The sequence below is a fragment of the Astatotilapia calliptera genome, chromosome 16 (genome assembly GCF_900246225.1).
Source record: "Astatotilapia calliptera chromosome 16, fAstCal1.2, whole genome shotgun sequence".
Lineage (NCBI taxonomy): Eukaryota > Metazoa > Chordata > Actinopteri > Cichliformes > Cichlidae > Astatotilapia > Astatotilapia calliptera.
Genome location: NC_039317.1, coordinates 22,311,207 through 22,328,441, shown reverse-complemented (window position 1 = coordinate 22,328,441; position 17,235 = coordinate 22,311,207). Strand labels below are relative to the sequence as shown.

At 37.4% G+C, this 17,235-nt stretch overlaps 1 protein-coding gene across 2 annotated transcripts; it reads left to right on the top strand.

The window, feature by feature from the left end:
• Positions 1 to 7,580: 7,580 nt before the first annotated feature.
• On the top strand, positions 7,581 to 15,473 carry snx4 (sorting nexin 4). 2 transcript variants are annotated; one of them, XM_026145481.1, is made up of 14 exons: positions 7,581 to 7,710; positions 8,448 to 8,572; positions 8,934 to 9,069; positions 9,238 to 9,387; positions 9,678 to 9,725; positions 10,408 to 10,463; positions 10,816 to 10,888; positions 11,271 to 11,332; positions 11,740 to 11,805; positions 11,903 to 11,992; positions 12,746 to 12,845; positions 13,024 to 13,169; positions 13,660 to 13,774; positions 13,936 to 15,473. In XM_026145481.1, exons 1-14 carry the CDS (start codon positions 7,699 to 7,701, stop codon positions 13,981 to 13,983), a joined length of 1,227 nt encoding a protein of 408 aa, XP_026001266.1. In that variant the 5' UTR covers positions 7,581 to 7,698; the 3' UTR covers positions 13,984 to 15,473. The 2 variants fall into 2 exon arrangements, with proteins under 2 accessions (XP_026001266.1, XP_026001265.1); XM_026145480.1 differs by having other exon boundaries at positions 7,582 to 7,788.
• The last annotated feature ends 1,762 nt before the right edge of the window (positions 15,474 to 17,235 follow it).

The window sequence follows — 17,235 nt, the reverse complement described above, 5'->3', positions numbered from 1 at the left end:
TAATGAGTAAAGTAAGGAATTACTTTTGTAAAAAGGTAATTAGATTACTGTTACTTTCCTGTGAGCACGCTGCATCACTGTGTTACTTAACCGTGATTTTGTTTGTCTGAAAGTGACAAAAACATTAGTGTACAGTGGACACTAATGTTTTTGTCTTTCTGCAGCAAAAAAATTTAACTTCAAATCTGAGCAAGCATCTAGTACACTGCCACGGGAACATGAAATCACACAGAAACCCCCAGATCCCCCCCACTGACATGACCACTGTAGCACTAGGAAAACCTCCATCCACCCCACTCCTGCTAAACAGGTGAAAATAGATTTAAGAGCATGGTTTTTTGCTGTGTTTTACTTGCATCTATTTGAAAGAGTCAGTGTAAACACAAAACATATTGTATTTTATATGATGAAATATGTAGAAAATAGCTTTAAATGTTAAACAAATTTCTTCAAGCCAAAGACTGTTGCATATAATTTATATTTTGCTTGATGCAATGTGCAAAAAGTTAAAAGATTAAAACTAATAAAACAAAGAGACTTTTTCATTTGATTTAATTTTATATGATGGATTATACAGAAAAAATAGAATTGGGCTGAAAGGTCTATTGCTTTATTAAGTATTCAGGTTGTGTATCGTGTTTTTGAAAAGTAACTAAGTAATAAAGTAACTAATTACTTTTGAAAATAAGTAATCGGTAAAGTAACAGGATCAGTAATTAGTAACTAACTACTATTTTCAAGTAACTTGACCAACACTGGTGGTTAGCACCGTCACCTCACACCAAAAATATCCATGGTTTGAATTCACTAGCCAGCTTTAACATTACCATAACAGTATAAATAAACTACTTCATTCTCAACTTCTATTTGTTAACAACTTTGATAATTTTGTTTAGTTTTAACATTTTGCACAAAGGTAACAATAAGAAAAAAGTACTGCTGTCTTAGTTTAAGCCATAGTTTCTGCTAAACCTAGGCCGAAAGACTTTGACGGATGGACCAGGAAGCAGGTATGCCAAAAGCATGGCAAGCTGTCATTGGTAGGCTTTCAGACTGCCCAAAATGATGGTCCCAAGTGCTAATGTCTGCTCTGCAGACAACAAAATAGATCATTTCTTCTGAGGTTTACCAAGCATAACTGCTTTCTTCTTTGCAGAAACATAGCTTAACAACAATATCCCAGATGCTAGCTATTTGCTAGCATCTGGGATGTCACAATGCAGACATAACCTCAGTAAAGCATGTTAAGACTCAAACTGGCAGTATGTGTTTAAGTGAGTGATGCTTGGTGTCATTTGATGAAGTTAATATTTTTACTTTTCCAGCTGAAACATTGTTACTGTCTTTGCTTTGGCATAGCACCTAAAACAAAGGTATTCGTTTTTTGATTTGTTTAATTTTGTTTTTACTCAACTATCAAAATCTTTCATTAGAATGAGATAAATAAATATTGTATTTTCCTACAGTTTTAGTCATTTAAAAAAACTATGAAGTAAAACTTATAGAATATTAATTGTTTTTTACTATGTCTTACTGTTTTGGTATCACTTAAAAGGATCCACAAACTCAAACATGATGCAAAGGCCATGTCCCTATATGCACGTACTCTCTTCTTCTTTCTCTCTCACACACATGTACACACACTTACATACATCTTGCTCCCAGCAGATGTTTCATTCACCGCTGCCTTCCCAGAAACCCACAAGTGAGCGTATTTTCCCGCCGCAGGGTCGGGGAGCAGAACCACTGAAGAAGACCGCTGCACCCCAACATAAAACAAAACACCAGAGGGAAAAAAATGTACAGAAAACCTTTCAAAAAGGAAAGGAAGGGAAAAAAGCAAAGGATTTTCTAATCCATCCTTTATTGAGGTGGCTGGTTTTCGGCAGCGCAACCTTTTTTATGTGTGAGAAGACTGGCCTGTAATTTGGGTAGCCACGGCAACCAGAGGGACTTGTAATAAAACGAGACTCTATTCTGGGATGCTCTGTAATAATGGACGCCACCATCCACTCCTCCTGTTAGAGATGGATGGATGGATGGATGGATGGATGGATGGATGGATGGATGGATGGATGGATGGATGGATGGATGGATGGATGGATGGATGGATCACCTAGTCTATAGACTGAAAGCAAGATGGACTGTGGATATTTAACTACTTAATCATATTAGTCAGTCAGGCTCACACTAACTATATCATTCAGTACTGATCCTTATGCAATTCTAGTTTTGATCAATACCTGATAGAACTTCCTAACTTCTGAGTTCTACCAGGTACCAGGTATCTACCAGGTCATTATGCCCTTCAACACCGCACAAGTCAGTGTGGTTAAATTTCTGTATTCAGACACCTCTCTATAATCTCCACGCCATGTTAACAGTCACCCATTATGCCAAGGCCATAATTAGGAAATCACGTTGGCATATACATCCTGTCATTAGAAGTGTCTATTGCTATTGCATTGTAATTACATTTTAGTAGGTTGTTATTACACCATTTAGAAGCTGTCCGTCTTACCTCAATCTCCTCCTTAATTGGTTATGTTGGTCTGTCCCGCCCCCTGGGTCCGCCTACCTCTTTGACGGAACATTCCAGCGGTCTAAGCATTTTAAACTGGAGTATTACAACCAAGTCTAATATGCCACAGAATGAAAGAAATGAAGAAGAGGAAAAAATGTGGAAGAGAGAGGGAGAGAAATTAGAAAAAAGACTTGGAAAAGAGAAGTTTTTAAAAAAGGATCAAGAAGACATGAAAGAGGGAAAAGGGTGAAAAACACAGTTTTTGTGTTGCATGACAGATTCCCTCCCAGCCAACCAAGGCTTGTCCTTTAATACCCAGAAGCTTTAATGTGGCTTCTCAACGATTGCACATGGGGCAAAGCTGACCACATTTCTGCCATGCTGCTTATTATACTGCATTGCTCACACTCACACTGCATATATGTGTGTGTGTGTGTGTGTGTGTGTGTGTGTGTGTGTGTGTGTGTGTGTGTGTGTGTGTGTGTGTGTGTGAGAGAGAGAGAGAGAGAGAGAGAGAGAGAGAGAGAGAGAGAGAGTCTAAGGTAACAGCATACACATGCTTGCTGAAAAGCTGTGGCAGTCATGCAGAGAAGGCTGCACTGAGACTTGCTTGTCTTAATTTGTCAACACATTGGTGATGGATGAGAGAGAGGGAATCAGGAGGACAGCAGGAAAAAGAAAATAATATTTTTTGGATTTCATGCAAGCATCGTGAGTGTTTAAGGAGTGGTAAAGTTTGTAAAAGTCAGCATTATATATACATATATAAGACAGTAATATATATATATATATATATAGATAGATAGATAGATAGATAGATAGATAGATAGATAGATAGATAGATAGATAGATAGATAGATAGATAGATAGATAGATAGATAGATAGATAGATAGATAGATAGATAGATAGATAGATAGATAGATAGATAGATAGATAGATAGATAGATATGTATACATGCCATTTGGCTCGGTTTGAAATAGACAACTCTGAACTAGAAGCTTCTAATGCTACTATAAGAGTATAACTATAATAAACTGTCAAAAATTAGGTTTATGGGGGTCACTTAAAAAATAAAAACACGAAGACCTAATATAAATCGGAATAACACACAGGGGCATACTTTAATTGTAGGTAATCCCAAGTATACCGCATCATCATGTGTGTGCTATACAGACTCACCCACGCAAATAAACACACTGCATGAGTTTTCCACCACTCTCAAAGGCAAGAATAGAAGGATGAATGAGAGGAAAATGAAGGATGGAGACTATGACATGGAGCAAAACATGTGTTCCTTTCTAACTGACCACAAGGACTTCCTCTTTATGATCTTCGTGACCAGCCTTGTGCATACAGCATGTACACACATACACACTTAAGCATACACATAAAATGCAACTTCCTAAAACTTGTTATTGACCAGATCTGGTTTTTTAAAAATCCCATAAATGATTGTATCTAAGCCAATCGTGCAATTATTTCAAAACCATGAAAAACATTTTTTTTAAGGCAAACAAAAATACATATTCTGACAGGATTTTAGTTCATAAAGACAAAGTATGAATAAAAGATATGCAATCACAGATGTCACTCAAACCTTAACAATTATTGATAAATTATTTGTAAATCTTTTCCATCCATCTATCAATACATCCAATTTCTGCAACAGAAGCAGCAGTCTAAGCAGAGATGCCTAGATCCCTCCAGTCACTTCCCCCAGCCCTTCCAGGGGGGACCTGAAGTTATTCCCAGCTAAGAAATGTTAGCTCTCCAGCATATCTTGAGTTTTCTAACAGGTTTCCTCCAGATTGGACATACATGAAACATGACATCTAAGTTGAACCTGGTGGAATCCTATGCCCACTCCTCACACTATCTCTTAAGGTGACACCCTAGGGAGGAAGCTCTGACTGACTTCTGTATCTGTGATCTTATTCTCTACTCAGAGTTTGTGGCCATAATTAAGAAACAACTGGATCAACTAGTAAATCAAAATTTTGCTTTCTTATTCAACTCCTTCTTCAACTTAACCTACCAATAGAACCTATCAATTGCTACTGACACTGCACCATTCCCTCTTTCCAGTCCACTCCTCCTCACTCCTGAACAAGACCCTAATATACTTGAATTCCTCTGCTTGGGGCTGAACTTCTCGCCAGTACCCAGAAATGTAGAAAGGTGGTCTAGAGGCAACCAAACATGAAACCCTCCACCGCTTGGCTGCGCCTAAAAATTCTGTCCTAAAAGTCAGATGTATAATTGGTGGCAAAGGGTAGCCCAGGCAGAATCTAACATCCACAGCAAACAGGTTTGACTTATAGCTAGTATTCCAAATCATGCTCTTAACTGTACAAGTATTGAACAGGCCATAACAACGGTGCAGATTGCCCCAACAGATCTCCCAAAAACACCTCTACAGTGAGATATTATATTACTGTCTTCAAATAGTCTATTTTGAAAATAAAAATACATACACATGTATATTTATGTTATGCAATATATATATTGATTGTCCGTGCATATATATATTGCTGTACATCAGAGTGAATTGTGCAGAGATTTGTGCAGTGTGTAATGGCTGGTTGTGCAGGCCAACTACACAATACACGTTTCCTTGTAGTGTTTAGGATGTTGTGTTGCTAGATCTTTACATAATGTACTGTAAATATTACCAAAAACCCATTAATATTACAGTAATATGCTTTTTCATTGAAAGTATTCATTATGCAATAATAACACATCTGAAATTTGTAAATAGACAAATTATGTCAGGGAAAATTGCATTTAGTTGTTTCACTTTCAGAGTACAAATTCTAGTCTGTCATGATTTGACATTTACAGGCAATTAGCACCACTACAGTGTTTCTTCTGTGATTGGTCAAGAAACCACTTATATTCATTCATATTGATGACTGTAGCCTGCTTTATTTGATTTTTGCTACCATCTGCTGTTCAAAAGTCAAAACACCAACAGAGAACAGTTTTCTCTAGCAAATGAATTTACAAATTATCAGGCAGTACAGAGGTGGGTATACGGTAATATTCAGTTAGTTGATATGAAAGATGTTTCTCTGGTCAACAGAGCTGCATTAAAACTAGATTAAAACTGCAGTAGTTAATTGATTTTGGCATGCGCAATATTAATTTTATCAGTAGAATCAATATTCACTTCCCAAAACAATAATAGTTAGCAGTCATTGTGAAAGAGATAATGAGTCTCTATAAGTCTATATATCTATATTTACATCTATGATAAACCCAACAGATTTTGTTCAGAATCTCCAAATATCAACAGTCACGCGTACACACAGAAACTGTGCAAAGCTTATTGTAGCTCAGCATTCAAGAACATTGGTCAGCGAGCTCTAAAAAGTTGTCAAATGGCCAATTATAGACAGCCAAATAGGGCTGGAGGTGTGTGTGTCTATATATTTGTGTGCGTGCGGGTATATGTGGACAGGAAGTGGTGGTGGCTGGTTTGAGGTCAGTGGCAGGAAAGAATGGTAGCTATGCTGTTGCTCAGACAACGGCTGGTCACAGCTCAAGCTTTTGGTTTCCTGACACACTGCAGCCTGAAACCGCATCACACCATCACTCCTTCCATCCGCCCATACCTGGTGCATTTGTGCCATCGATAATTTTAAAAGTAATGATTATATTTTTCATTTTACCATCATAATGTTTCTCTATTTTTATGCCTTTTTTCTCACTCCATCCACCCCACATCCCATAACACTCCATCAAACCACTCTATGCCCAGTGGCATCTGCTTCCTTACTAAATCCTGCTCCACCCTTCTCTTTAAACATTAAACACTGAACAACAGCGTGACCACAGGAACTAAAAGGCCGTGTTTCTGTGCTGTTTACTAGCCTGAGGAATACCACATCCCTCTCATTCAGAACTGGGCCCACAACCATCTACAAAAAAAAATGAGGCACGAAAAGATATGACCACAGTGAGGAAACTCATCATGTATGACACCTTTTTCACATTTTTGTGACCATAAAAACAATGGCAAGAAGGCATTGTGTAAGACAAGGAATACTGTAAATGTATAGGGCAATGGCTGCTACTTTTTCATTTGCTAAAAGCACATTTTATATCATGTTTAACCAACAAACTAGTGTTCTAGCCATATAAGAAAGCAAGCATTTGTTTTAACTGCACAGTCCTTTTTTACGAAATAAAATGTTGAAAGATACTTTGCAATAGGCAATACACAGCATACAAAGCAAGAGCTAAATGTAACACAATTAAAGAAAAAAAATCAAAGCCTACATATATTTAAAAAAAAAAACATAAAACCAAGAGAAAGAAAGCAGAATTGGATTCAAGACTAAATTAAAGGGAGAAATACTGAAATAAGACTAACGCAAAATAGGTAAAAGTTCCAAAAACACAATGCAAAAATTCAGATAACTGTCTACATATATCACACTCACTGCTTATTATCATTCAATGGACGTTTACACTTAGGAGAACATTTACACACTTGGGATTTTGCAATAAGACCAACCGTTTACAAAGTATAGGGTGGAAACGAATGAGTGCCACAATCCAACCAGCAGATGTCAGTATTGCCAAAAAAAAGGTGTCGAATAAGCTATGCAAAGGGTAATGGGTTCAACAATGAGGAGTATTGCATGGAAAGCTGCTTTGCAACTTGTAGACACACCTTGTGCAACTATTTCACACGTGCAACCATGTTATGTTTTTTATGTTTTTGCATAATCACGAGGGAAATCCCCTTAATTCTGTAAGATCTGAACATTAACAATTATGCTAAAACTAAAAAAAATACCTATATATTCGGTGTCATTGATTGCAGAGTAATTTGCTATTGTATGTATATATATATATATATATATATATATATATATATATATATATATATATATATATATATATATATATATATATATATATATATATCTCACGCTTTAGTCTCGTGAGATCGAGTGTGGGATAATAACAGCTTAATACGTACGTATAATTTGCCTAGATGCAAATACTAAAACGCTCAAATGATCACCGAAACCAAAAGCACAGACCCAAAGCAAACCATTTTCCCAGCCGTGAACTGCGCGTGCGCAGAAAACAGGCACCAGTCCACTGCCAGCTCAGCTGACAGCAGCAGCGGCGGCGGCAGTACTCTGGCAGCCTATAACCATGGCAGACTCTGTAAGTAGAGAAGAAGTAGCAGTGATTAGTAATACCGACATCACTTCCACGGAATCTGAGAACAACATCATAAATACGGTCGTACCCTTTGTTGTTCTTCATAATAACCATACTTGAGGTTTAAAAATCTTTTTTGTTTTTACTGCTGAAAACCTTTCAAATAGGGCCTAATTTAATGTTAGCCAGTTGGAGCGTCGAAGACTTTTCCACTGTTTCTACAAAAAGCCTGCGGAGTTTTATGAAACGTTCACTGGCTTCCCCCGCTAGATTTAGCTTACTCCCTTCTGCGGCTTAGCGTTAAATTAATTAAATGACTTAAAGTTGCTTCTGCGAAGACTGTGTCAAACTTTAGTCCTAAACTTTAGTCTTCCTGACGTTAGCTTGCTAGCTATTAAGTCTGAACGCTAAACCTAAGTTTATGTTAGCCATGTTGCCCATTCTGCTCTTTGAGTGCTAACCTGTTAGAAAGATTGAATTCCGAATACTAAAGCAACTTTCCCCCCCCAGTATTTCGGTGATTATGGTCTTGTCTTGTGACCTGCACACGCCTGCCATAACTCTGTGTGCTGTACTATTGTTATAGTATCTCCAGCTAACCAAAACAGATGACCCTTATTTTATACTCAAGTTTAATGCATATTTCTGTTCTTTTAGCCCCTGTCCGTTGCCGCTAACACTCTTCCATATGTTTACCTTTTTTTGACTTCCATACTCATAATTTATTCTGGTGTGTGCAGATGGTGGAAAGAGGGACGGCTCTGTTGAGGAAACTGGAGATAAATGTGGCAGAGGCAGAGAAGAGAACAGGGAAGAACACTGTTAACATGCAGGAAACATACACTGTGTACCTGATTGAAATACGGTAGGTTGTAAAGTGAAGCATTCACTTTTCTGTCCGCATCATAGGTGCATCATATGCAAATATTTAGTGCTTATAAAAAAGTAGAGAGAGGTGGAGTACGAACACTTGCATTTTTGCATTCTTTTGCGTGTTTTTTTTATTTATTTATTTTTTACCTCAGATATATTACAGTTTGCACAACAAATTTGCCTTTTTGTCTTGATTTTTATAGTATTGAACTGGGAAAATATAGTCACATCATGTACAGTACAGTTGTGTCAACTGGCAAGTTGCTATGAATGAAAGTGTAGTAGCTCAAGCATCTACCACTTTTTTTGACACACCTGAAATACAATTTTTTTTCTCATTGGTCTTTGTCCAGGCCTGCTGAAACAGAGGGAGGGACACCAGCGGCACCTGACACTTTGTGGAGACGCTACAGTGAGTTTGAGCTTCTCCGAACTTACCTGCTGGTCACCTATCCCTACATTATCATCCCCCCGCTACCAGAGAAAAGGGTGAGTAATGCGTAGGTGGTGGGAAAGGACTAATCAATAATTTTAAAAAAAGAATTAAATGGAAATTATTAAGTGACTATTACTAATACAGCTTACCTTCAACTTCATAGTAAATAATATTCAGCCATTTACCTTTTTTGTTTCCACCCTTGTTTGTGTCTCTTACAGGCCGAGTTTGTGTGGCACAAGCTTTCAGCAGACAACTTAGATCCAGACTTTGTTGAGCGGCGGCGAGTTGGCCTGGAAAATTTCCTGTTGCGTGTTGCATCACATCCGGTCCTCTCCAATGACAAAATTTTCTTCCTCTTTCTTACAGAGGTTAGCAGCCTAACATAAGTTGCATAATGTCCGTGTAGATCTTTTGCCATTCATGTAGTATATTCACGCCTTCCACATTCACAGTATAACAGATTTCAAACTGACGTTAAAGATGAACCCTGAACTGTAAAGAATTTAAGAGCTATTTATGCACCCATAGTTGGTAGATTTGTCTCTTCATTGCAGCCGCTTTTGTAGCTGGAATACCCCGTTTTTTGTTTTTTGGAGAGGGGTTATACAATCTGGCTGACTTTCGAGTCTGTCATGTATTTTTTCTGTCATTTCTTTAGGAAAAGGGATGGAGAGATGCGGTTTTGGAAACGGGCTTCCAAGACAAGGTACAACCAGATGGAGTGTGAAAGACACAAGTTCAGGTCACATGTGTAAACGATGCAAGTAGTTTCCAGGTCTGACAAGGAAAGCTGATGTTGGAAGTGCCAGAAACTGGCATTCTTTCTAATGGCCAGCAGGGGGCATCTAAAGTTATGGTTTCATGGAAGACCATGGGAAAACCACTGCCCACTCTTTTGATCAATGCCTCCTGTAAATACTTTCCTGATGAGCTTATGGGCTGAATCACTACTTTCAGTATGATTATCCCTTTTTAAATTATTGGTCCCACCAGTGTCCAGAAGGACAATAAACCAGGGTAAGCTTTTTTGCCTGTATAAACTGTTCTTGCCACAAACTAATGGCCAAGTGGCAAACATGACAGAAATACATGTCTGCTTAATACTGTGTGATTTATTTTGAACTAATTTCCAGTTCAAAAGTAAGTTGCATATGAGCATGCAGGTGACAATGACATGACGGTGGCAAATCTCAGCTCAGAGCTTTAAAACCAAACCAGCCTGTGGCTCCTTCCATCTTTTATACACTGTAAATGATTCTGTTGATGTTTTCATCATTTTAATCTGAATTTCATATCCGCATTTTTTGTGTGTTTTACAAATTCAAACTGAGTTATGTTTAAAGCACTTCTTCGTATATTTTGCTGTGTGTAATTCTTTTCCCTAACAGGCTGATTCCAGACTCAAGTCTCTGAGTGCCATGTTCAGAGTCAAGAATCCTGACAAGTAGGTGTAAAAACAGCCAAACCTAACCTAATTTTTCCATTTTCTAGGATTTATGCAAGTTACACAACTTAGACAGATTTAAGACTATTGTGAAATACTTTCTCAGGAATTTTTAATAACTAAAATAAATGAAATATTCATTATAAAATCAGGCAGCAAAAACAGGGTGTAAGATGTGTGATAATCACTTGGATATATTTATGAGCACAAATATGAAAATTCTATTTTTACCACCATATTAAGTAATAATTTATTCTGTTCCAAGGCAAACTGAAAGAACAAATTTCTAGAGTGAATAATGTAAAAGAAAATACTGTTCAATCAGTTACTTTTCTTCTTGTTTTGCCTCTAGGCGGTTTACAGCACTGAAACAGTACAGTGATGAACTGAACAGCGTCATCTCTCAGTTACTCAGAATTCGAGCGGTAAGTTTTGGCACGTTTGTTTAGAGAGACTGAGGTTTATCTTAAGTTGATGCTTTGTGCAAACCGTGGGCATCCGTTGGTGGTTGCTTGTGGAACTTCAAATTCCAACATTTTTGTCTCTGAAATACAAAAATCTGTATCTACTTTCCTAGAATTTTGACTTTCTTTTCCAGGGCACTCACCATTTTATCTTGGACGTCTACTCCATAGCATGCCAACATTTATTATTTAAAAGTGATTTAAAAGCTGGCTGCATCCAAGACATTGAGAATAATAGAAAGTTATTGAATTGCACTCTAATGCCAAATGTATCTCTTCAAGGTTTTTAAAGCAGACGGTCTAAGGTCTGTTTCTAATGATTAGTTTTGTTTTTTTCTTCTAGCGAGTAGCAGACAGGCTATATGGAGTTTACAAAGTCCATGGTAACTATGGCAGAGTTTTCAGGTGAGGAACACCTGTTCTACTCTGTTTTCTACTGTATCAAATTATAGTTACAAGCATAAATTACTGTATCCATTTATATAAGCAGAATAAAAACACATTTTAGGCAGATGATATTTTACCTTATATTGAATTAGGTCACTTAAAAAGTTTCCCTGCAGCAATAATGCATTTAGTATTAAAGGATTGTTGTGGGTCATTAGGGAATTCCTTTTTTCATAGATATGCCTCAATTGCCTTCTTTGTTTCTGTATGCCCACACAATCTCCTTTTGTTTGGGTAATCATGATATAATAGATACTTAACTACTTAAAAACAATCATTATTTCAGACAGCCATTTTCCTGTTTAGTGAACAAAGAGAGCTGCTGCATTCAAGTCAAGTATACATGAACATTTTTCTGTCTTTAGTGAGTGGAGCGCAATAGAGAAAGAGATGGGAGATGGACTGCAGAGTGCTGGACACCACATGGACACGTAAGTAAAGGTGTTACCTGAATTGGTGATGGACACAAACACATAATGTTTGTTTGGTATTGCTTCAATTGTACAGTGACTTTGCGTGTTATCTCAGTTATGCTGCATCAATTGACGACATTCTGGAGGAGGAAGAGCACTTTGCAGACCAGCTCAAAGAATACCTCTTCTACACTGACGCCGTCAGGTATTATATTGTGTTACAAGATGGTTTTGTTAACACACTTATCAGGGTAGACAGATGCTCTGAATATGCTGTCATTTTATTACATTTTGCATAAAAGTTGCATACATGAATCTCACCATATGTAAAAACATGGAATTAGACGTTAGGCATAATACAATAATCACTGTGCTGAAGCAGGTATTCTAGCTCAGTTACCGATGCAGCAGTGATTTATAGCAGGAACAGGAAGCCATCATTATCTTTGTTAATATCTGGAAAGGTTAATGTCTTCCATAGCACAGTCATGTAAACAGTAAAAGGAGACTTCATACCAACAAGGCTTCTGCTTGCATAACTTGGAAAGCCTGGACATTTTGTTTTTCATGCTTTACCTTCCACCTCATCTATTCCTTATTTTGTTTTGTTTTTCCTCTTTCACAAACACACAAGGGTTGTTTTGGTCAGTGTGTAACTTCATGCTTTATTCCTCTTAATTGGTCTGTAGTGATGCAGCACACATTTCTGACACTATATCTCTTATTTTATGTTTGCTAAAAATCTATTCTTCTGAATGAATTGAATTTTATTGTAAGCATTAAAACATCATTCAGCAGAGAAAAGAGTGTCAGTTTTGTAGATCCGACGCAGCCCACATCTTTATTTACAGTAAATGTAAATACATTCTGTTGACTGTTATAGCCTTTGTAGCAGAATGCATTCATGTTTTGGGACTGTCAGGGTTTAAAATATGTCTGAATTTGTGTGTGCGTTAAGGTCAGTGTGCAGAAAACATGAGCTGATTCAGTATGAATTGGAGATGGCAGCTCAGGACCTTGCCCAAAAGAAACAACAGAAAGAAGAGCTGGCAACCGGGGTAACACACTTTCACACACTCTGGCTTATAATCTGTCTTTCTCCTCGCACGATATGTGCAAATTAAGAACCAGAAGTGGGCGTGTGTTCAAAAACACCGTTGTGATCCAAATTGTCGTGAACATAATTTAATGCGTGCATTTGTTTTTCCGTGTGTGTCTGTTTGTGTGTGAGTGCAGACGGTGCGAATCTTTTCTTTGAAGGGAATGACCAGTAAATTATTTGGCCAAGAGAGCCCGGAGCAAAAAGAGAGCAGGTTAGCAGCCCTGGAGCAGAGTATTCAGGAAGGAGAGGAAACGGTCAAGGAGAAGAACACCGAGTGCCAGTAAGCACAACACTATCTTATCAACCACTTACCTATTTTGAAATTATCCCTATTTTAAATTTCTCTTCCTCACTGTTCTTCCTCTGTGTGAAAAATATAGCACATAATCTGACTGTTTTCTGACTGAACTGTGGCAACTGAACAACATAAATGCAAAGAATAATAACAGGAGACTAGATAATTTTTTCCCCAGCACAAACTGGTGAACTGAGGTATTTGCTGAAAGTGTTGAGAGACAAATTGAGGTTCTGTGTGTAATTAAAAAGTAGTTCTATTCAATTTCTTTTTGTTTTTTTCAACGGAAAAACAAAAGCCAGTGGTATCAGTAGAAAATACAGGAACTAGAACCTAATAAGAATAAGGAACAAAGCAAATGCTGCATTGTTTTTCTTTTCTTCTTCCTCTACCTCTTCCTTTGTTCTTCTCCCTGTGCTTCTTCTCCACGCAAACAGACTAACAGTATCATGCGTCTTTGTGATTGTGCCACCAGGGAGTTTGTGCGAGCAGCATGGGATGACATCGAACATTTTAAAGAGCAGAAAGACAAAGATTTGCGTGAGGCGCTGATAAGCTACGCCATTATGCAGATCAGTATGTGTAAGAAGGTGTGGACATTTATTCTTGTGTGTATTTTGTGTATGTATATAAATTCATAGCATGTGGTCTTTTGTTCAGCAGTACCACTCCTTAACTGTTTAGTATTTCTGTCTTGTCTTTCAATGTCTCTAAGTCACTCCTTTTTTCTGGTACTTGTGTACTGTTACAGGGAATCCAGGTGTGGTCCAATGCCAAGGAGTGTTTCAGCAAAATGTGAGCCGAACTTTCCAAAGCGATCGTACTTTGCACCAAAACTATACTCTGATTGTACAGACTAGGACCAACAGCCAGTGATTATACTGTAGTCCTGTGGAGAAAAGATGGGAACCCAAATGCTGCCTTTAATTTGTTTTGCTATACTCAGTTGAAGCACACACACATTAAAAAAGTGAAAGTGGAACAATGCCTCTTTAACGTCAAGTGTCTTAATAGAACCTTTTCCTTGATTTTCTGACCTTCGTACTTCAGACAGTCCAAATTTACACACTCATCCTTAGTTGCGCTTTCATTAACATGTCCAAGAAGAAAATGTGGCATTATCATTGCACAATGGATCCATGGGATTATCCATGCAGTATATTTCAGTTGTTAGCTCTCTCAATCAGTCACAATGAATAACACAGAGCAATATACTAGTTTGAGTTGACACAGGCTGCACTTTGCAAACAGTGGTTCATGTGACTCGTTTTAGAGTTGCCTGCCTTGATGGAAGGATCTTTACGTGTTACCTTTCAACCCTCTCCAGAATCTCCTTACATAAAGGTTTTCATACTATTTGATTTTAGGTGATTAATGGCAATAGTGATGAGTTAAAGAATGGGGAACTTGTTTCTGATAGAACTTCTAATGTTATGCTTACGTTTGTGTTTAAATTTCACATTTGCAACAGCAAGTCGAACCAAACAAAAGCAGAAGAGTGCACTGGTGAATGTTCAATTTGAAATAAACTGCAAGAAATATGACTGTAAACATGGACCGAGCTTTAGAAAGCCACTACACTTTTTACATTTCCATTTTTCTTTTTCTTAATTTTTTTAAAAGTCATTTTATGTTCGTCACACAGAAGTAATCTTTGTTATTGTTAATCTGTTGCTGACCAAAGTATTGACGACCAAGTGCTTTTATACTACAAATTTATAGTAGAAAATACAGAAGAAGGGTTGAAAAACTTCGGTTATGTGATTTTTGTTTTGTTTTTTGGCTGAGGAAAGAAATCACTCTCACAATTTGAGTTTCATAGTTTAATTGTTTACACAAAATTTAACCGTAAATGCGAAAAATCAGATCCTTTATTTGCTGTCAAGCATTGTAGCTTTAATGCAACAGAAAAAAAAACCCATATAGAACTCAGCCCACTGTCAATGTGCCTCACCACTTATTCTGATATGACCTGAGTGCAGCTACACACAGATACAGACTGTTTTTTGGTTGAGATCCTCACATTAGGCTTACATAAACATACACGCATACTTGTGCTTCTTCGATGACATCAATCTGAAGGGGAGAAAAATTGGTGCATAATGGATCTGACGTCTGAATGTTGTGCTGAGATCAGCAAAAATTTTTCCCCAGAATAAACAATTGTTTTACTGAAAGAATCTCAAATTGAAGCTTTATGTATGTTTGTTTTGTTTTTTTTTCTAAATGACAAATGTGTCAGATGTAATCATTGTGTTATGACACTAATAAACATTTCCCTTTTTTGAACTTACTGTTGTGTTTTTATACCGACTGGCAGAGGAACCAAAGAGAACGGGGAAGCGGGATGAAATGTGACTGCTGGTTTTGCTTAGCATGTAAAGGTGGCTGTGGGTGTTTTGATTCTTCACGTAGACATGTTTGCTTTTCCTGTTTACATTTATTTGCCGTTAAAAGATAAGAGAAACGGGCTTTTTATTACCAAAGTCTAAAGGTCAAACCTCAGTGATTCATCTCTGCCAAGATAACTCAAAACCATCCCCTCAGGTTTTTTTTTAATTTTTAATTTTTCCATGACACTTGTTGGTGCTCATATTAGTGTCTTCAGTGGGTACATGGGTCAAATGCATGCAAATGTACTACACAGCACACAAAATGTAGTGTAAAATTCATTAAAAATGTCAACAAACGGCCCTAGATGGTGGCATGTTGTCTTCTGTGTTTTTATATCTGAACACAGCCCTGAACATTTGGAGTTTATTAAGATTTGAATTAATGGCGCCACCTGTGGATTAATAAAAGCACACGCATTTCACTTTGGCAGAGAGGAAAGGGTTTTTTTGGGGGGTTTTTTTAATGGTGAGGAAAGGAAAATGTTCCCCTTTCAGATCCACCTTCTGGTCGGTTGGTTGGTGTGCATGAGGTCATGTGTGGTTTTCTCAAATGGAAACCTAACATTAATTTAACATCAAAAACAGACCTAAGGCTTACATCAGTGATTTTCTGTCCTCTTCAGAAAATGATATTTTTAATAAATTGAAGCAAATTACAGACTTAATCTTAAATCTTAGCATAAGTTTATAAATGTAGAATACACAATTGAAATCATGATTAAACTTATGTGGAAATCATTAAGTCATGAAGGGATAAGCTGCTGTAAGAAAACAAAACAGACAAAAAAAAATCCCTTTAGGTGTCTCAGCCAAGGCCATGGGAAGCAGGGGTACTGAGGATCCTGCAGCACATCCTGGATTCTCTGTTATTTTTATTTACTTTCCATTTAAATTCTATTAGTTTAAGAAAGTTTTAGTAGTGTATGGTGTGTGTGTATCTTGCATAGGTTAAGTTGTGTCCCTGACCACAGATTAGTGACTGCACATGAAAATGGCTATGCAAAACTGAATTTCCCATGAAACATCGTTAGAATCAGCATGCTGCTCCTACAGTACTCACGAAGACAGCCCAAGGAGGTTGGCTATTTCTTTGCTTCAAGGGAGCAGAAAACCAACCTAGAAACTAGACATGATGAAAAGTATGTGGCTGGAAACATACTTTTGGGGTTTGGGTAATATTTGAAATTATTGAGAATATTTGAGGCCTTCCGTGCTCTGCCACAATAAATTAACCAAACATCACCTGTTATTAAGTGTTAGTTGGATCCGATGCGTTTCCTTGGCCTGTAAATTGAGCATGGCCGGATCGACAAGATATTTATGTGGCTTTCATAAGAGCCAGCTCAGAGCTGCTATTGGCTGTTACTATTCTGTGGGTAAATCATGGCGTGCTTGTTATCTGGTTACCACTGGTTTTGAAAGGAAATGAGTGTTTGAGGCAGTTGTGATAAAGAGTGAGGCTTAGGTGCAGTGTTGTCTTTGCTGTCTGGATGGTTACAGGTTTATTAATGTTTTCTGTATAAATCTGGCTTTCATCTCGCAGCCGTTCTGTATGATTTTTGTTGGTTTTTTTTTTTTTACTTTATTTTAAAGGCAATCGTCATATTAGGTAACATGGTAACCAAAGTACATTTTACAACATATATAATTTATACAGC